Genomic DNA, 22048 nt, shown 5'->3' on the forward strand with positions numbered 1-22048 from the left:
AACAAATACAATTTAGCAGTTTTTATTATACCTCGGAGATGAGCAGTGCCCAAAACAACAACCAAAACACTAAGAAAAAACCTAAATCTTTCCTAAACCCAAAACCAAAAGGTAAAGAAAAGACAAAGCTCTAAAACTAGGCTTCTAAGTCCAAAAACAGGAGAAAACGGTGCAAACAAAAGAAAGGGCTTCTCACTCCTACTCACTGCTAGTAGCTGACACAATATAGCTACAACAAAAGGAAATTGCTTCCTAGAAACAAAAATGGCAAAGCCAACAAAACCAGGTTGTCATAAGACAATCAGAAGGACTACGTTACTACTTACAATCTAAGTTGAATATAGTCACAACCGTTCACAATGTACAATAAACACAGACATAGCACACAGTCCTCAGGCAGGTTGGGAATGGCAGAGAGAGGGGCAGAGTTCCTGTCCGTAGGGCTTAAGATGGCTGCTGTCATCCAGATGCCCAATCAGGAGGCTCCAATCAGCTCAACCAGACCAATCCAGTGTGTCCACCTGTTCTCCAGTACCTGCATACACTCACACACACACTCTAATGGAGGATAACAGCTGACAGTGCCAGGAGAGATAATAAACAAAATATGACCCCAGGGACATAACAAACTGGATACTGGACTTCCTCACAAACAGACCCCAGTCAGTTCGGATTGGTGGACTCACCTCCTCCACTCTTATGCTCAACAGGGCTGTGTGCTCAGTCCCCTCCTCTAAATCCATCGACATGGAGAGAACTCTGTTGTGAAGTTTGCGGATGATACCACCATCATCGGCCAGATTTCAAACGACAATGAGACTTCATATTCATAATCTTATAGAGTGGTGTACAGAGAATAACCTACTGATCAACGTCAGCAAAACTAAGGAGCTGATCTTTGATTTCAGGAGATAAAGACACACACTCCTGTCTACATCAGTGGAGCTGAGGTGGAGCAGGTGAATAGTTTCAGGTTCCTGGGAATCAGCAACACAGAGACCCTGATATGGTCTTCTTACATCTCCACGCTGGTGAAGAAAGCTCAGAAACGACTGTATTTCTTGAGGAAGCTTAAGAAGGCCAAATTCCCATGCCAAGTTCTTGTCAGCTTTTATAGAAGAGCAATAGAAAGCATCCTGACTGGAAACATCACTAACTGGCATGGGATGTGCACGGCCCAGGACCGGAGGGCTCTGCAGCGGGTTATTAAAACTGCCCAGAAGATTATTGGTACCCATCTCCTGAGCATCAGTGATATCAGTGAGGTGAGGTGCCTAAAGGAGCCCAAAGGATACTAAAGGACAGTACCCACCCACCAAAAGCCTGTTCACCCTGCTGCCTTCTGGGAAGAGATATAGACGTTTCTACTGCCACACCACCAGACTGCAGAGCAGCTTTTTTCCCCAAGCTATCAGTGTGTTCCAGGGTTGACAAAGAGATTTCAGTAAAATTAGTAAATGAAGTGTGTGGGTGTGTGTCTGCTCCAACCTCGCTGAGGTTATTGTAAAATACTCCCGAATCTCCACGATTCTGTTAAAAAAGTGAGTAAGACATTCTTCACATTTGTCTGGAGAAGATTCACCTGGCTGTATGCGTGCAGGACCAGTTACTGAATAAATGTCTAAAATTGTAGTGCAAGAGTTATTAAAAACACTGACCTGCTCATCTATGGTGTGGTCATGTTGTCCACAGCTATTGAAAGCAGCATGCATTTTTATAAAAGCTGGGCAAAAAAAGTGGAGCAGAGAGCAAGTTTAGGGGGCGAGAGCGAATTCGTGTTGGAGGTTGGAGCGCGTTACCTGTAAGAGCACTGAATCATGGTCAGAGACCGCAAAATCTACTAAAGACACATTATCCACACAGAAACCATAGGTGAGTACAAGGTCAACTGTGTGACCTTTGTTATGAGTGGGCTGTTTTACATATTGGACCAAGTTAAAATAGAGTTTTTATCTCTCAAATCAGAGATAAATGAGGAAGAAGACAGACAACAGACATGAATATTAAAATCTCTGAGAAGAAGAACTTTGTCATACTGAGACATGATGTGTGCTAAAAGGTCAGAAAATTCCTGTATAAAAACAGAAATATATTTAGGGGGCCTGTAAATTAAAACACATAACATGGACTGTTTGTTTTTTAAATTAAAACTAAGACACTCAAAAGTGGAGAAAGAACAGGACTGGAGAGCAGTTAAAAGCTCTTCTTCTTCTTCTGTGGATTACTGCGAGTGCCCCCTCCCCTCCCCTCCCCAATAAATAATCTAAGTGTCTAATAATGTGTGTGTCCACCAGTGCTGGTGTTGGGAGGGCTGGTGTGTTCATCACCCTGAGCATAGTCCTGGAGAGGATGAGGTATGAGGGAGTGGTCGACCTCTTCCAGACCGTCAAGACGCTCCGAACTCAGAGGCCAGCCATGGTGCAGACAGAGGTATGACACACTGCGTCATGAGGAACAGCACATACAAATGTCATATCAATAAGAACAGAGCAGAGTTGGTTAAACATAACACAACTCTAAATTCTAGCATGTCAACATGTCCAGCTGAATGTGTGATAAATATGAAAATAAAATAAATAAATATGAAACCCAGATGTAAAAACTTCAGAAAACAAAGAGAATGGGCTTGTATTGCCACAAGAGATGTTACCGCTGTGTTCAGTTAAATAATATACAATTGTTTCATGCCAACACACAGACACAAACACACACAAACACACACACACACACACACACACACACACACACACACACACACACACACACACACACACAAATATTTTGGGTTCCTGCAACATCTAATTAGAAAAGTTATTTTTCCACTCAAATGCACCAGTAGAGAATACCTTTTTGCCAATTCACACTTAGATGCTCAAAATATAAATCAAATATCAAATATATTTGAATGGTACCCAATAGATCAGAACCTTGTTAAGCACTGGGTAAAACACTAGAATTAGTTTCCTAATTTAGGAAGCACCTACGTACTATACATACTAAGACATTTCCCGCCTGGTGCTGTATTTGATACAGTTAAATCCAGAGTTGATTGCATTTCAAACTCAGATAGACATTCAAATACACTTTGACAGTGGCGGAAAGAAGTATTCAGATACTTTGCTCAAGTGAAAGCAGCAATACCAAGATGTAAAAATACCGACTCAGGGGGTAGAGCACCTGTCCACTTATCAGAAGGTTGATGGTCTAGGTGGCAGTTAGCAGCTAAAGAACTATCAAAAAATCAGTTTTACATAGATGTACTGATGTTGCATTCCACCACTGCACTTTGAGGTTGTGCTTTGTTAGTTTGCAACATTTTTACATGATCTGTGGCAGCCATGCAAAAACAAACTAATGTCCTACCTGAAATACTTATTCTCTCTGCTTTAATTCTGGCTTCCCACTTACAAATTGAACAAAATATTGTTTTTTGTCACTAGGACCAGTACCAACTGTGCTACCGGGCTGCTTTGGAGTACCTGGGAAGCTTTGATCACTATGCAACATAACCCCATACAAAAAGACACCCTCAGAAGAGTTTGGTGTCTCCTTCGAGCCATATCCACTCAGCTCCATCAGTCCGTGCGGCCTGATGAGGAGGCTACGAGGAGGACTGAGGAGAAGGTGACCACAGCAGGAAACGGGAGATTAGAGGAAAGAAAGGAGATGGGACTAGACAACCTTCTCCTTGACTGGTGCCATGATTTTACCACAGAACCTCCTCAAAACCGACCCTGAAAGACTTGTAGTCATGCCTCATTCTGATTCTTGAACTAACATCCCAGTCATTCCCCAATGTCTGCCTCCTCCTAATAGCAAAAACTAATTTTCTGCTATTTTCATTTATATTCATCTTTACTATATTTGTTATGAATATTTAAAATTCATTTTGTAATCACTTACACCACTTATTGTATGTCTTATTTGCTTATCTTATTATTAGCACAAAGGACATGTATTTTCAGCACACGTGTTATTAATACTGGAGAGTATATACTCACAGCTGCTAATAATTTTATTTTGTACCATAGATACGATATTATAATGTTATCATTACTCAGTTTATCTGATATGGGAGGAAATGTGGGTTTGACTTCCTGTCTTCACATAACAGAATGATGATCTGCCAAATAGATCAAATAAACAGATAACATTTGTGAACTACAGAATGAAACAAACATGCGAGGATTATTCAGATTTGAACAACTGGTAGCATGTACAGAGTTTCTTGTCAATAATCATTGACAAATTTTCTCAAAGCTTTCAGACATCAACCCAACAAAAGAAATATAATGCTGTTGGAAAGGTTGTGTGCACCATAGGTTTCACATCCCCTTTTAAGGTGGACTCAGGTAGGCTACACACAGACAGATTGTGAGATTTTTTGTGAAATAAGTGTGATGACAAATGCTGATCACATGCTCCATGCATGAAAAAGAAAGGAAATCTATTAAGACAGCAGAACTCCTATCACCCCAATTTATGACAAGATGTTTTCTACTGAGCACGTTACATTCATGCTCAACCTTAAAGGATAAGGCAGGCTTAACAAGTCCCATGAACACACCAAAACCAACAATGTGGTAGTCCACCTCTCAGTACTTTATGACTTCCCAACCCTGTCTGTGGCTCTCAGCCTCAAGCCCATTGGTTTACTTTTTTTTTTAAAGATCAGAAATGGCACTAGCTTTTAGCAAACTTTACTCAAACAGTAGGCAATAGTTTGTTGGGGACTATTTTCAGCTGACAGTTTCATTTTTTGGACAACAATGGAGGTCTATGGCACAGAGGAAGATCCATCAGGTTGTGACACAATACTTTGGGTTTGGGTCTGCACATGGGATTTCTTGACACAGGAAAAAATGTGAATATTATCAATATCATTTACATTTAACAAACTTTAAATGTATGCTTCTTGATTTTGTTATTACAGCAATCAACACCGTAAAATGTTTGACCTGTTGCTGTTTTTAATCCCAACACAGTTCACAGCTGAATTTTAGAGCATTAACAGTGTGTGGACACTAGGCCTATTAGATCATCTGGAAAAAAAAATCAGTAGGCTACAATTAACAAAATCACATAACATTTTTTTCACTTACCCTTAGGTTGCTCTCAGCCAGCCAGATTTTTTAAGGACAGAATTGTGGTTCGCTGAACATATGTTTCACTTCTTCTAACATGTAATCTGGGTTTTGGTGCTCTTACTCATTTCACAAAATTTCCAGGCATTGTGTTGATACAAAAATAGCCCATTTGTGATTAAGCAAACTGAGTATGGACAGTTCACCATCACATCATGCACCACAGGACTGCACCCAACCTGACTCTGACATCACAGAGGGATGTGATTTAATGATCCCCCACACTTTTCTGACTTTCTTTCTCATCTTATGCCCTGCACTTTTCTGTTTGCAAACATGGCTTTACATAGACAGGACACACAAGCAGATACGCTGGATCACATAATATATTACAGCTCAACTATTTTATCACTGTGTTGTAGACAGACAGACAAGTAACTGAGAGAGCAGTATCAGTGTTCAGTGGTGGCTCTTCATTGGAAGAGATGACAAAGTGAGGTGGTTTTGGATGAACTGGACTGTATAATGGATTCATTTCACAGAGTTGTGCTGTAGGGGTCCCATCTGTTGTATACACAATCTGTTTTCTATTTGTTAATAAAAAGCAGAGAAAATGTCTTGACTGCCTTGATGTTAATAAAGTTGAATAATTGGGTTTTTAATATAAACATGGTGGATTTTTTTCACTTCTTAGCTCTGAAAACGTGGTATAAATTGATAGATAGATAGCTTTATTGTCTGTCCCAAAGCAGTGAATTCTTCTTCCACAAGTCATAAATATACATTTTAATACATCCAAATACACTATGTGAAAAAACGTACTTGACATTTAAACTATCACAGACTGTAGGGAGATAACATTTACAGAACATATGTTTTAACAGTGCTTTTTAAATATGTGTTTCTTTGGTGGCCTTTCAGAGAGTCTCATACCTACAAGGTACAGCACAAGGCTGCATGATGAAATTAAATTCGTAGCTTCATGCTACACACACAACATATTAAGTGTAGGCCTATATTAAAATATGGTAACAAATAAAATAAAACAATATATAGTTATTTATATACATATCCTACACGTACTGTATAAACCCCCGAACATTCCACAGTGCATTTTTTGAATTTGCATCTGGGGTGAATGTAAACAGCAGCAAACAGATAATAATTTGAAAGTTTCATCGTCTGACACTTGGGAAACAGAGTCCATCTTGACTGCGTTTGTGCACCAAGCATCATCGATGTAAAACACAGAGTCCATTTCCTCTCATCTTGCCGGAGTCTTGCTGACCGCCGAGTGCTTGATCCGTGATGTTGATGGGGCAGGTTTCTGTAACGATGTGGGCACAGCAGTCTCTGAATTCCCTTGTCTGGTCAATATGAGTTCCAAAAACACCGTCTTCATCTTCCAAGGACTGTATTTGTGTCAGAGGTAGCGCATGTTTTGGCAACAAAGCCGGGAAAAACAGCTAAAAAACAAAAGTGTACCTTGGTATTTCCTAGCTCTGACTCTGATGCACCTGGTCTGGTCATAGATTCGCCAAGAGTGTGAAACTCTACTGGAGGGACAAATAGCATACTTCCAAAATATATGCCCTTATTTGGTGTCTTGATGATGGTGGTACAGAGTGCTGTCTATCATTCATACTGTCGATCCAAAATCTCGCAAAGGTGTTTGGGTGGGTTGATATCTGGTAACTATGAAGGCTATAGCATATGAATTACATCATTTTCATATGCATCACACCACTCAGTGAGCCCTCGTGACCTGTACGGACTATGGAGGTCTGAATTTGATCTAAATTACTGTGTATATATTCATATTATATAGCTTCATACGTACATAATATGTATGTATGCCCCTTAGTCAAATGATATATTATAGCATATTAGTACAAGGTACAAGGTTGTTTATTAGTCATTAAACAGCACAAGGCTGCATAACGAAACAAAATTTGTAGTTCCCTCATGCTAAACACACAACATTGCCTATAATTAAGTGTTATACCATATTAACACTTATTAACTATATTAAAATATGATAACACATAAAATAAAATAAACCAATATATACAGTTATTTATATACATATATACATACATACGTATACACCACAAACATTCCCCATTGCATTTTTTGAATTTGCATCTGGTGTGAATGTAAACAGAAGCAACCGGATGATAATATGAAAGTTTTATCTTTGTCATTCACATTTAACATCAGTCTGAAATTTGGGAAACAGAGTGCTTCTTGACTTATTTGAGCACCAAGCATCATCAATGTGAAAAGTTAAAATGTAAGATGTTAAAAATTAGTTTTTGATACAGTAAAATAAAATATCAGAATTGTAATCTTCATCTCTTACAGACTATGAGATGTTATTGCAGCATTATTTATCTGATGAGCTCTCTGGATACTGGATGAGGCTGGAGAAGAGGGCGTTGTGATTGGTTGGCGGACTACGGAAGCACCTCCCGCTGAGCTCCATGTAAACAAACACACACTGGGCATGCGTCACTGGAGAAATGGAGGACTGTCTTTGCTACCCGGACTGATGATGTCTGTATTTCTACTCTACTACCTGTGATCTGAGAAAATAACAACTCGTTAACATTTCAGTGTGTAAGTTAATGTTTGACACTTTAGAATTAGTTTGTTTGTGGGAAAGTAGCAGTAACTCTGAGTTTGTGCATGACAAACTGACGCTCAGCAACAAGCCATGTTTGCTAGCTGGTTAACGTTAGCTGAGAGCGGAGGCAGCTGTCAGTCCGCTGCACACTGAGCAGTTGCTTCTGCTTTCATTACAGTATTCTCCGGTTTGACAGGGTGACTGGCGTTGTCTGTAAGTGCTGGTTACTTGCTGTTTACGCCTGAATATGACGGTGGTTTGGTGTTTGTTGACTACACCTTTCATTCCCGAGACGCAGAGTAAGCTATCTTGCAGTTAGCATGTTAGCTAGCGGACTTGCTAAATATTTTCCGAGGAACAGCGCTGTCAGTGGGCTACGGTGTAACAGACGTGGTGTTCACCCAATCACTGACTGTGGTCCGAATCGGTCAGGATCGCATCCAATCACGGTTACACGGCGGACCACCAAGTCCTGATGGTAAATTCTGTAATGTCAGAGTTCAGAGTATGCTGCCTGCTAGCTAAAAGTTGAACATTATCTCGGTTGGTTAACCGTAACTTACACGAAAATATTCTTGTAATGTAGTTACAACGCTAATGTAGTCAAACTGGAAGTTTGTGACATAAGTCTTTATTAGCATAACTGTTAGTAGCTTAGGGGGAGCGTGCGTGAATGCAAAAATGATAAGTTATACATTTTTTGCAATATTGCATCAATAACTTATATACTTTAGATGCAATTTTTTTTCACAAATACAATTAAGGTTTCACATATTCCATATATTTCATATTCATTAAGGCCATGTTTGACCAGGAGCAGGTATAGTGGTTTCTGTGGTCTGGGATGGAGAAATAGAATAAAGGTTTCACATATCAGGAACCTGGCCTATGGAGTCTGTGTGTTAATCAAGTCCAGGTTTGGCAAGTTGGTGTAAAGTGGTTTCTGATATTCAGTAGACCTGGTCTGGGTGGAGAACGGCTGTCCTTTTTACAGATTTATCAAACCGAATAAAGCTTCCACAACTCTGGAATATGGTTTTAAACAGTCTCTGAAGTTGAGGTTTGACATGTCTAGATGTAGTGTTCTGGTTGGGAAAAAAGCTGTGAAATTACCCCATTTTTCTGTTTTCACAAACGGAATAAAAAAAAAACAGATCTCACACTTTAACAGATTAACAGCAGGAACTGATATATAGTACTACTATGCACCACTAACATGGATAATTGCCCAAAAAATATTATATAAAATATATAATACAACAATGTGCTTGACATGGTCTGTTACTGTCAAGCAATGGCACAGAACTGGTGTAGACTGGGACACTGCTTTAAAGTGAGCCAGACACTATCAAACATGTAACTGTCAGATGTGTGGGCTGGATGTTTCCATGATCATGTCCATGTTCTCCACAGGAGTTTAGGTCAAAATCCCAGGATGACCACAGACATGCCAGCCCAAAGCTTGGGCTCGAGGATAATGACTTTCACCCCCTCCAAAGAGGAGTTCAAGGACTTCAGCCGGTACATTGCATATATGGAGTCGCAAGGAGCACACAAAGCTGGAATGGTGAAAGTAAGTAGGATCTGTTGTGCTTGGTCATGTTATTGCATTAGATTAATTTAGCTGATGCTTTTATCCAAAGTGACTTACGATAAGTGCATTCAGTCATGTGGCTACAACACAAAAATTGCAAGAATCATTAAAAGTTCATATCTGATGAATCAACTTCATCAGATATGCTGATCTGCCTCAAGTGCTGCATTTAGAAACATTTTTTTTAATTAATAAATTTTTTAGTTTTATGGGCCAAGTTGCAGTCTGAACAGATGAGTTTTCAGTCTGTGACAGTTGTATAGAGTTTCTGTTGTCAAGAGAGCAGTTGGGAGCTTGTTTCACTGTTGTGGAGCCAGGACTGCAAATAGTTGAGCGATTGCTGCACCCCCTCGTAGAGGTAGCAAGCTGGTTGGCAGCAGCAGAGTGAAGTGAATTGGCTGTGGTGTATGGACTCACCATGTCTTGGATGTGATTGTGAGGAAATGAAGCAGGATTTCAGAAATGAAGTCAGTCTTGCGAGAAGCTGACGGGCAGTTCCACAGTCCCCCTTTGGCAAGGTTTTGGGTTTGTGTGGAGCGGGTGGGATAGATTAGATTAGAGAGGTTACAGTGATGTTGTGAGCAGGGTCATGGTCATGGTGCACCCCATCATCTAATCCCACCTATCATGTGCCAATTTCATTACACTATTATTATTATTATTATTATTATATAAAAGAGGATATTGTTACAATAATTTGTTCATATCCAACATTTAGCTAACTATTTTAACTGTTTACCCAACAATTTTAGCAATTTTTTTAACCATTTATCCAACGCTTTTAGATAACTATTTTGTTTATCCAACACTTTTAGATAACTATTTCTGTTTTAAACTATTTTAACTGTCTACAATTTCATTCAGTAGTTAATTCCAATTGCATCTACTTTGCCTTTCTTCGCATATAAGCTAATGTAAGTGAAACTCAGCACTTATTGCAAATGTTTCACATTGAAAGCCTACCAGGCAAAAGAGGAATTATGTCAGTTGAGTTGATGGAAGGCTTTTCATATTAAACAGTTTCACTAGTGGTAGCAAAAGAACAGACATAAAACTTGAAATGGATCTCACATAGATGTATTTAATTATTTAATTTTTAATTACTGGCTAATGTATTTTTACATCAGAGTGAAACAAGGAAAATAACTGAAACTGGCAAGAACAACAATCTGTAACATTAGTGTAAGCCATTTTCTCACTCATGAGTGGCAGTTACACGCACGAAAAGCTCTCAGTAAACTCGACATAAAGCATTGCTGCAAAAAACATTCTCATGCTTTTATTTTGTAGGTACAATAACTTAAGAGGAAGTAATTATGTAAGTAACTATAGCTGTCATGACTGAGATCTATTTCAGCACCAGCCGCTATCAGTTGTTTTATTTTTTTATTTTTCTGCTATCAAAGCAATCAGGCCAGATATTATTGCTGGTGGGCCAATTCTGGCCCGTGGTCCGCCTATTGCCAACCACTGCTTTAGATGATTGTAAGCGAGCTTTTCAGCTGCAGCTTGTTTTCAAAAGGAATCCCTGTTTTAACTGGGTGCAGAACTCAATTGTGACTCTCCAATGCATCAGTGTATTTAAGTAATCAATGACGTCGATTACGTAGATGAATCACCCTTGCCCTACTGTAATATACATTTGCACAGCAGTAATTCCACCAGTACAACAACTTAACTTAACTTAGTACAACAAGAATCTTGTCATACTCACCACTCTGCTGCTTTTTTCTTTTTTCTAACAGAAATGTTGTTACCTTTCTGTTTCTGTTCTGTTCTACTCTTTTAGGTTATTCCACCTAAAGGCTGGAAACCTAGACGAACATACGATGATATCGATGACCTAGTGATTCCCGCTCCCATTCAGCAGGTGGTGACCGGCCAGTCAGGACTGTTCACACAGTACAACATCCAGAAGAAGCCCATGACCGTCAACGAGTTCCGCAAGACCTCCAACATGGACAAGTCAGTTTACATTATCAGATTATGAATCACAGTTGGTTTTCACACAATGACTATAATGCCCCTTTTCCACCGCATGGTACCATCTCTACTCGCCTTGACTCTATTGGCCTTTTTTGTTTTCTACTGGGAAGAAAGATTTACCTGTTATCTCGTAGTTTTTTTTTGTACCATCTTTGTCAAGGTTCCAAGCGAGCTGAGTTGATGGCAATGGAATTTCATCCCCTTCTGATTAGTTTTGAGGCGCAAAAACAACTGTAGATTTCGAATATTAGCAGTTTTACGCAACATTGATGGCAGATCAAAAATGTGCTTAAATGTTTTTGGAGTTGAGGAGCACCACAAGTGCAGGCAGCTAACAAGCTGGCCAGCCAGTTAGCTCACAGACCGCTTTGGTCCCACAGTCACACAGACCAGTGCAGCCAACGCAGCAGAGACTCCAGCAACAACAGCAGAGGAAAACACAGCTGTAAGATTTTCATACTTCTATTCTGTCTTTACATTCTGAGTAATGAAACGTTTTAACTTAAATCAAGAGACAGCTGTGTGTTGGGTCACTCTGAACGGAGAAAACGGATGGGGGGGGGTCAAAAGTTGAGTCGAATTGAGCTGGTACCAGTGGTGGAAAAATGGCTTAAGATTATAGTGTAACAAGCAGGTTCAGTATGTGTTTTCAAGAGCCCGACCGATATGGGATTGTTAAGTCTGATACCGATTTCAATATTTGAGGATTTTAAAGTCCGATAGCCAATATATCGGCTGATATTCTTTTTTCCGGCTTTTCCACATTTGTTATGTTGAGACCTCACCAACATACCATGACATAATACAGTTTTAAAATAAACTCTTATTGTTATAAGTAGTACTTTGAACAAAAGTACAAACAATATATTAAAGTTTTGATAAATAAGACTCAAACACATTTTTAAAATATCTGATTTGTTATAAATTATAGAGTACTACTACTAATGAATAGTGTATGTATTGTGGGGGCCAGAAAAACAGAAACTATAAAAAATAGCAATATAGTACTACTACTAAAAATAATAATAATACCATATATCATCTCTCATGTCATTGCTATCATAATAATGATAAACGGGGCTCTCCTTACCTATAATCCTCTACAATGACTACTTTCTAGGGCTGGGCGATATGGACCAAAAAGTCATATCCCGGTACGGGGGGGGGGGTCTTCTGTTTCAGCAGCCATGTTTTTACTATTTGTAGTAACTTAGCTTGTTTCATATTTCACCATTTTAATTATACTTGATTTTCCATCCAAGTGTCATTCACTTATTGAATCTGCCTACTTCAGTTCTCTTCACACTCACAGACCTAACGTTGTCTGCTGCAAACAGGTCAGTGTGCCCCACTTCTTTCCGTCTCTCTTTCCCTGTATGTCCGATCCAGTAGCTTTCTCTATCAGTAGTAGGCTACATTGTATAAAGTCGCCGAAAGAAACTTCCAACTGCGACTCCGTTCACAGCAGCAGCTGAGCTGCATGTTGAGGAGGCATGTTGACAGCGTAGCCTGTCAAAACAAAACCAACTTGGTAGGTAACGAATGACATCTGACTGGTGTGTTCACTGTCGCTTTACCTGGTCTGTGCTTGTAAAATATGCACTGTGTCGCTACTTGTAACATAATAACTCTACAATGTGCCGAAGTAAAGAGAATGTGTGGGAAACACTGACTGGACCGTTGTTTTTTTCTTTTTATAAGTCAGGTCTTCAGCACTGTGTGTCCCTCCATGTTGTTGAGAGTTTGTGAGTAGAAGGCTGCAGAGGGAGGGGCGGGGCTGCGGGTGATGGAGAGAGATGAGCAAACACTGGCAGGACTTTATGGAAACATAAGAATTAATTCAACATCAAACTATATCGGTATAAACGGTATTGTCTAATTTTTTTATCTCCTTTTTAAATTATATCATTATACCGATATACCGCCCAGCCCTACTACTTTCTACATCTAGTTTTTCACCTGTTAATTCTATCCAATGCTACAGAAACGATTTACTAACAACCTTCTGGCTCTATGATGCCGTGACGCAGAGGAAACGCTGCCCTTGAATTAATCTAATACTGCATGACTGTCTACAACATGGACCTGCTACTGTGTGTTAGATACTTGTTCAGCTCACGTTATTCACAAGTCCCCTCTGCTTTAATCATTTCTGACATGCTGACTGTAACTAGAGACACTACAGTTTAATCGCTCATTAATGTTAGCCTCCTCCACTTATAAACACGGCATTAGATTTGTGGTTGTTGGTGACGTTAGAAAATATTTAGAAGTAATAAATTAGAGAGAAATGAGAGGACCGGTTGCTAGAACTGACAAACTGTTTCAGAAATAAATCAACAATCATGTCTGTCAGCAGCGTAGCCTTCTCCGTAACATTTAACACACTTCTATGAGCCTGGAGAGGGCAGTGAAAAACGGGAGAGTTATCAAGTCTGGTCTCTGAAGAGCAAAAAAAAAAAAAAAGACCAACTCACCGGGAACACTGAGTGTGAGAGCTAAAAGGAGCTACTCGCCGTAGTTCCTGTCGAGCCGGCTATGAGCTCCGCTAGACTGCAGTCAGCTGATGTTTTGTTCTGTGGTGCTGCAGTTTTGTTAACAGATGAGCTGCAGCGCGCCCTCTGGAGGGCAAACTATGCAACACTCATGACATGAGTGAAGGATCCGACTTTGTGTTTCTCTTTTTTCATATATCGGCTGATAAACGAAAGTGATTTCCATTGAATATCTCAAAACATTTCTCCCTGTAGGTTCTGCAATCCCCGATATGTGGATTTTGAGGAGCTGGAGAGGAAGTTTTGGAAGAACCTGACCTTTAACCCACCACTTTATGGTGCCGATGTCAGTGGATCGCTGTATGATCCAGTGAGTGGTGATTGGTTGAATAGTGCTACCAACTGGAACTTACATGTCTTCATTGTGTTAAAACACATGTTCTTCTTTCAATGTTCTGCTCCTACACTCAACCATCTCTAGTAATTTCTTGTCTTGTTGGTGTCATTGTGACTTACATCCTCTGATAAATCCATCCTTTGCAGGATGTAACCGAATGGAACATTGGCCGTCTCAACACCATTCTGGACACTGTGGAGAATGAGAGTGGGATCAAGATCAAGGGAGTGAACACACCATACCTCTATTTTGGGATGTGGAAGAGTGCCTTTGCGTGGCACACAGAAGACATGGATCTGTACAGCATCAACTACCTGCACTTTGGAGAGCCGAAGTCCTGGTACAGTCACTGACACACCCTCACACTGCTGGACCTGTCACATATTGTGTCTGCTTCTTTTCAGCTTCTCATTGCTGCACATTTATTTACAGAATCTGCTTTAATAACCAAAAATAACAATAAAATAAAACGGTCAACAACTTAGCACTAGAGATATGAAGTAACGTGCAGATACAATTTGAACCAAAAACATCTCACATGCCTTAAAATGGGAAAATACTGTAGATTAAAGCCCGACTGATGGCGATGTTGGTATTATAGTGAAAAAGAGACAATATTTATTGATTTTGAGAATGATTCGGATAGTAGACCCCTTTTTTGTCTTAACTACACTGAGAACAGGCTGATATCCCAGCTAACATCGGGCGCAAGATGGGGTACACCCTGGAGAGGTCGCCATTGCAGGGCCACACATAGACGAACAACCACTCACGCTCATACTCACACCTAAGGACAATTTAGGGTCACCAATCAACCTAGCCTGCATGTCTTTGGACGGTGGGAGGAAGCTGGAGCACCCGGAGAGAACCCACGCAGACACGGGGAGAACATGCAAACTCCACACCCCAACCGGGGTTTGAACCCACAACCTTCTTGCTGCACCACCGTGCCGCTCCGCTATGGTGCTAATGGTTTATGTTAATAAAATAGATTACAGTCTTAACAACTTAACATGTAAACAATTGCACATCAATAAATATTTGCTGCTGGAAGGTGCAACTTTTTCAGCCATCTGGGAACAGAGAGAGTGAGAGAGAATAAGCATGTGTATTTCACTTTACACATAATCTGTCATCATTTCAATGTAGCATGTAGTCAGTTTTAAAGAAAGTTTATCCATCTAGTTTATCCCTTTACCAGCACTCTTTAATTCTAACCAAAGCAAGGAGTAACCATTTCTCAACCACCATCAGTCAAAATCATGCTGTCTACGATAACGTTAGTGACCTGCTGTTGAATGCATCTAATACTACATGACTGTCTACGAGGACCTGCAACTTTGTCTGGATTCTTGTTCAGCTCACGTTTATTTACATGTCCGCTCTGGTTTAATCATTTCCGACACAACAACTAAAACTACAAACAAATGGCTCGCAGATATATTTAGAATAGAAAACTATAGTTTAACTGCTCATTAATGTTAGCGCTAGGACTGAACAATAAATTGCATTTGCGATATTAATGCAAGGTGTTTAAAACGACACACTGGTCACATGACAACCAAGAGTCAACCAGTCTGCAGAGGAAGCGTCAACTTTGCATGTTACACTGTACCTTAACTTTTTGTTGTACAATGGCGTTAAGCTTGACAAAAGCTGACACAGAAACAGAGCACCCACCACCCGCGGGTAACGTGGTGTTGTTTGTGGGTGAAATCTTATTAAAATTTGATACTTCTTCTCTAACATTACTCATAATAATAATTCATGCAATTCATGCATCACTTTTCATCATAATTTCATCATAACACAGTCCTGACCCACAAGAAAAAACGGTGTATGTTTAATCTATCTAATATTGTGTTGGTCATACTATACACTCATTTACTGCTTGTCCGTTTTGAATAATACAGAAGGTAAAGAGCTTAAAAATTAATTGCATATTAAATTGCATTCACAATATTGGTTTAAAAAAAGTTTTGATTATTTTCCAAAATCGTTCAGCCCTAGTTAGCGCTCCTCCACTGATAAACATGGCATTAGCTTTGTGGCTAACTTAGCAAAGGGCAGTGTTAGCTGCTGTAACGTTACGTGATTTTAGAGAATATTTAGAAGGGATGAACTTGGGACAAATTAGAGGACCATTTGCTAGAACTGCCACACTGTTTCAGAAATAAATCTACAATCACAGTTGTCAGCAGCATAGCCTCACATACATACTGTGGGAGGAAGCCGGGAGAGGGCAGTGACAAACGGGAGGGTTTGCAAGTCATGAATGTTTTCAGGAGAGGAGAAGTGATTGGGGCTGTTTTTATTATAATTTATGTCATGTAATTAACGTGACAAATGACCAATGACTCACCGCTAATACGGCCACTCTGCATGTTGTTTCTACGTGCTCTGGTAGATATGGCCAGCTGATTGTTTTCTACTGTGGTTTTTGTGGTTAAGCGGTGTTGTTAATAGGTGAGCTGCAGAGTGCCCTGTAGTGGGCAAACTATGCAACACTCATGACATGAGTGAAGGATCTGACTCTCTGTTTCTTTTTTAATAATCATATATGTACTGTTATAAACGACCGATGCTGATTAAATGCAATTAGTTCATATCGGCCGATAATATAAGTTGGCCGATAAATCGGTCGGGCTCTACTGTAGATGTACTGATTTTGTGAGACAATGAGAAAACACCGTGCTATTCCCTTTTGTTAAGTTCAATTTATACTCCTGCATCCAATCAACAGCGTAGCCTCTGCGTAGCCCCCTACCCTACGCCGTCACCTATGGCGTAGCCTGACGTGCACTTCCTCAAAAATGTAACTACATGTTGAGGCGACATGGACCATAAGAACTGTGGAAGTGCCCCGTGCTTTGAAGTAACTTTTACTAGTGGCCAAAACAGCGGCTGTAACACGGTGGATCAGTAGATTCACACAACCCGAGCGAAATGACTCATCAGAATGTGATCCATTCAGTTGATAACATTTGAAAAGGCCAAACCAGCCTCACATATACAATTTAACCCCCATTCACGTTAGCGGAGGGCTAAACTAGAAGTTAGCCTGGCTGGCAAAAGTCAACACAGTGGATGCTATAGCGCTACCGCCAACTGGCGTTTGGGGTTGTAATTGTAGAATGACAGAGACACCGACCCACAAGTAAAAATGCATGGCTATGCACGTAGATCCTACCCAGGAGTATAATTCAAGCTCTAGCAGGGCTTCAGTGCTTTCTCACACACACACACACACACACACACACACACACACACACACCCACACACCCCGTCATGTCGAAGTCTGTGCGTGTGGGCGGAGTCAGATATTCTGTTAGAAAAATGATAAAGCTACATCTGTTTCCTGTCAAGCTTTGTAAAGCGGATGGCAAGAGGGAGCTTGTATCAGAGCGAACAAGCACCATGTTTGACTGTAGGGACCATGTTCTTTTCTTTGGAGGCCTAATTTTTTTTGTGAGAACAGAAGAATGATGTGCTTTACCAAAAAGCTCTATTTAAGTCTCATCTGTCCACAGGACATTCTCCCAGAAAGATTTTGGCTTCCACAGGGAAGTTTTGGCAATGGGGTCATCCTTTTCATTCAGATGGCAACAGATACTGCGAGCTGACATTGTTGTACCCTGTGTCTGCTGGTCAATTTGTTTGGAAGTTGATTGTGGTTCTTTATCCACTATTCAAACAACCTTCAGTTTTTCTCTTGTCCACGACCAGGGAGAGTAGCTACAGTCCCATGGGCTGTAAACTTCTTCACAGTGTTGCTCACACTGGACACAGGAACATTAAGATCTCTGGAGATAGACTTGTAGCCTTGAGATTGTCCATGCCTTTCCAAAATTTTGGTTCTTAAATCCTCAGGCCCCATCCACACTTCTGTGTTTTCAAATTAAAACGGAGACCTTTTGCTACGTTTGCACCTCCCATCCAGACTAAAACGGCGAAAATGAAGACATAAAACAGAGAAGTTTGGAAACGCTGCCGACCCCAACTCTGGAGAGCGTTTTAGTGAAGACGGACTTTAGAAACGATGACGCAGCCACTCACGCTCGGCTCTCTGATTGGGTCTCATAAGTCATACAAAGCAGAAACACGATGCTACTGACATTAAAATATTCTGTACCGTGCAAATAACACTTATGGTGCTTTCAGACCAAAAGCGAAGCGAGCGTTTGGGGCGGTGAGTTTACATACAAAGTCAATGCGAAGACGCGTAGAGTCGTGATTTCCTGTCTGCTTCAGAGCGATGTGTGGAGAGGGCCTAGCAGAACGGAGGATTGAAAATCTGCTGGCCGGCTGAGAGCTGCTAAACTTGGGGGAGAGGAGCAGGGAGCAGCGCTGCGACCTTTGGACAAACAAACACCCGTAGTCAGTCGGATTCTGCTCTGACACCGTTTACTCACGGGAGGAGCTCAGAGTTAACTGCTTTTATTAAATTAGCTTTTACTTTAGTTTTTGGGATTACAAGGTTGATTTATCTTCACTGGAGCTTCTCAGCAGCTAGCTTCCGTACACATCCAGTTCCAGTGTTGTTGTTAGCGTCGTTAGCTCTGTCGGACTACAACTTCATAATTATATCAAAACTGGACATTACTTGGAGAAAAGAAAGCGAGGAGGTTGAACTACCTGGTGAGTTCAGAAAACATGCGTCTGTAACTTTATTCCAGCTATCATTGTACTTTACTGTGACGAAGTTAGCATAGAATAGCCCTGATCGATTCGAACTCCATTCAGAAAACAAACATTTTAGAAGTTGTTGTCCTGCTGTCTTGCTGACAGACCTGACAAAGCATGAATTCATATGTTTAACAAATCTGCATCATGTTGTAGTTATTTTGGCATCAGTTCAATCCATTTATTTCAATTTAATCACAGCAAAATGTTTACTTTGGGTTCATACAGCTGTAGTAATGGCGAGTTGTGTTTATTCACGTTATCGCGTTAAAATCGCCTTCTCTCGTTGTGTGTGTGAACACTTGCAGCGAATGTACTCACGCGAGGAGAAAATTTGCGGTTGGTCTGAATGTCGCATTAGGCCTATCTGCCTACACTTGTAGTCCATATTTTTGGCTGTATTGGTGGTCTCAGCCTGAAAGTACTACAATAACCCTTCAATAAATGATTTTCTTTTTCAATGTAATTATCTTTTTGTAGGTAAGAATGTTCTGTGGTTATTATTTCGTTGTTGTTCTCAAAAACAACAGTAAACAAGCAGAGAGACAAAATTTGATGTTATATATTTCTGCTTCTGTTGCTATTCAGGTATGTTGTCCCACCAGAGCATGGGAAAAGACTGGAACGACTTGCCAAGGGTATGTGATTGGTTCTTGCAGAACTCCAAAGATGTATTTGTATAAGTGTTTCAACAGGCACTCATTTTGTTTGTCTTGAATCTCCTATGAAAATAGATCAGTCACACTTTTCTTATGCAAATGTTCACCCCTGGGTGCCACAAGTCACTTCTACTGGTCATGCTCAATGGTTTAAAAGAGGAAGTTAAAACGTTCAGTGAACCTCTATACTGTATGGAAAATTCTTCAGAAGCCAAAACAACATGATATTTACATGTTCCATTTAACAGTTTGACTGATTGGGTTAGCTTCACTAATGCTGTTGTATTTCCAGGTTTTTTTCCAGGCAATGCTCAGAGCTGTGAAGCCTTCCTGCGCCATAAGATGACTTTAATTTCCCCGTCAATCCTGAAAAAATATGGCATACCATTTGAGAAGGTGACCTTTCATTGACTTTGTGTGGACCTCCTGAAGCTGTCTTTTACAATATATGCTGTAGAACAAAAGTGCTTAACAAACGTGCAGTAAATAAACTGGATTAAATAATGATGAAATGAAAATTTCAAACAAAATGGTCTATCAGCTCTTGTAATTTTGTGTTGATTAAATTTTCAGGTCACTCAGGAGGCTGGCCAGTTCATTGTGACGTTCCCATTTGGCTATCATGCTGGTTTCAACCATGGTTTCAACTGTGCTGAGTCGACCAACTTTGCCACCCAGCGATGGATTGATTACGGCAAACAGGCAACGCTGGTACAAAAACAGAATTTAAACAGCTGTGAATGTTAATATAATGATTAATTGCATGCATACACTCCAGACTCTTTCACACCTGTAGTTCAATCATTTTGTCCTGTATACACCGCAACAATGACTGCTACTGTTCTCACAGCATTGTTTTGTACTGCTCTGAAAAACAGTATCGACTGCATTAATACCCCATGGGGGATATTCATCTTTGACTACCATGGTTTAAACCTTGACTAAAGTGTTAATCTTTGTTTCCATCCCAGTGTTCTTGCCGTCAGGACATGGTGAAGATCTCCATGGATGTGTTTGTACGCAGGTTTCAGCCTGACCGTTACAAGCTGTGGAAAGCAGGGAAAGACAACACTCCTATCGACCACTCCAAACCCACACCAGAGGCTGCTGAGTTTTTAAAAGAAGACAAGACAGAAACTTCAAAAGAGAGTGCCACTGAAGCTGGATCTGAGGACCCCACTACTCCTGTCCAGGAGGACAAAAGGTCTGGATTAACACTCGCTTCTAAAGGCCCATTTATACTCCTGCGTAGGGTCTACGTGCGTCATTCTGCAGTTACACCCCCAAATGATAGTACAGTCCTGCCAGAGGTACCAGATATTTTTCATTTTTGTGTCAGAGCATTTTATTTATTGATTGCTGTAAATTTGAACAAATATAACAAAGCAAATAAATTGCCTCCCCTAGCTTTAAGTGAAATAAAATGCCTTCACTCCAGACATGTACATTACCAATCACTTAATCTGCTGATTAAAATGACTTAGCTTAGTTTAGTGGTCACTAACTATGTAGTTTCTTCACTTTTTTCTAAGCTAAGAGATCACATCTCCATTCAAATGCAATTCAGTGTGTAAAACAGTAAGTGAACGCAACACTGTTTATACTGCTGCAGTGTTAGTGCTTCTTCTGACTGTCTTCAGTTCAGTAGTACATGTAGTCTGCTGTCAGTTCAAGCTGTTGCGTTCAATTCAGTACTACACTATACCTGTTTATGAGGTTAATGTGCTCAAAATTTAGTTGTTTATGTGGCTTTTGTAGTCTTTTAATAAGCTTTTACCAAGGAAGGAACAAATTGTGTATCACTGCTGTGCTGGCCACTGTGCACTCAGTCACCAGTGAGGAGCTGCACTACTAAAAGCTTCTGATTAGGTCAGGGACAATGGTGATTCAGTATCAGTTCACCTTAAGGATTTTGTGCATGTACTTCACAAACATCTACTTTCGTACTCACATTGATGCTAGTCTATGTCGGACATGTCTTCACTAATGTCTCCCGTACATCAGTCCAAAGCCTCAGGCTGGGACAAAGCGTCAGCTTGAAGCTATTGAAGCCTCAGAGGACATCAAACCTGAGCTGACACTGAAGGAGGAGGTGGAGCCACAGAGGGCCAAGCTGTCACGCAAGGAGTCTCCGACTAAAGTCCCTGCCAGGCCAGATAAAGGTACTGCATAGTTCGCAGTGATCTTTTTTCAGCTTTTGGGTTTTGTGTTCATTCAGTCCGTGAGTGGAAGCTGATCTTCAAACCCTGAGAAAAGTGATTTTAAGATGAGAGCATGCTTTCCTATGTAAACATAGCTCAGACCTGTGCTGACCTAAAATAAAACGTGTTTTTGGTGCTTTGATTATGTATAATTTGGAGTTAGAATTGGTCCTACATGTGTACACTGTTAATAGACAAAACAATAGTTTTTTGTTAGGCTATGGCATTTGCATAAGTTAAACTAGCAGCTAGTGGACTTTTCCTCCACTCTTTGCTTAAGAAATGCCACATTATACTTTTCTGATTAACTGTTGGTTATAGTC

At 40.3% G+C, this 22048-nt stretch overlaps 2 protein-coding genes across 10 annotated transcripts in view; both read left to right on the forward strand.

The window, feature by feature from the left end:
* The window catches only part of ptprfa (protein tyrosine phosphatase receptor type Fa), a 223700-nt gene extending 217999 nt beyond the window's left edge, over positions 1 to 5701 (forward strand). Inside the window, exons 23-24 of the mRNA XM_046050075.1 lie at positions 2295 to 2430; positions 3441 to 5701. Of these exons, the coding sequence (XP_045906031.1) occupies positions 2295 to 2430; positions 3441 to 3509 (205 nt within the window). The 3' untranslated portion in view covers positions 3510 to 5701. The remainder of the gene's footprint in view (positions 1 to 2294; positions 2431 to 3440) is intronic.
* Positions 5702 to 7530: 1829 nt separating this feature from the next.
* kdm4aa (lysine (K)-specific demethylase 4A, genome duplicate a) overlaps positions 7531 to 22048 on the forward strand; it is a 32876-nt gene continuing 18358 nt past the window's right edge. For 7 of the 9 annotated variants that reach the window (XR_006825065.1, XR_006825066.1, XM_046049161.1 and 4 more), the window contains exons 1-10: positions 7550 to 7703; positions 9124 to 9283; positions 11094 to 11269; positions 14041 to 14155; positions 14329 to 14522; positions 19454 to 19503; positions 19817 to 19920; positions 20098 to 20235; positions 20496 to 20728; positions 21529 to 21686. Coding sequence is in view for 7 of the 9 variants with exons in the window: in XM_046049161.1 (XP_045905117.1) it covers positions 9146 to 9283; positions 11094 to 11269; positions 14041 to 14155; positions 14329 to 14522; positions 19454 to 19503; positions 19817 to 19920; positions 20098 to 20235; positions 20496 to 20728; positions 21529 to 21686 (1306 nt within the window). In the remaining 2 variants the exon portion in view is untranslated. Of the gene's footprint in view, positions 7704 to 9123; positions 9284 to 11093; positions 11270 to 14040; positions 14156 to 14328; positions 14523 to 19453; positions 19506 to 19816; positions 19921 to 20097; positions 20236 to 20495; positions 20729 to 21528; positions 21687 to 22048 lie in introns of those variants that run through there. The other 2 variants (XM_046049159.1, XM_046049165.1) reach the window with 2 other exon arrangements.

This window comes from Micropterus dolomieu, linkage group LG05 (assembly GCF_021292245.1).
Source record: "Micropterus dolomieu isolate WLL.071019.BEF.003 ecotype Adirondacks linkage group LG05, ASM2129224v1, whole genome shotgun sequence".
Lineage (NCBI taxonomy): Eukaryota > Metazoa > Chordata > Actinopteri > Centrarchiformes > Centrarchidae > Micropterus > Micropterus dolomieu.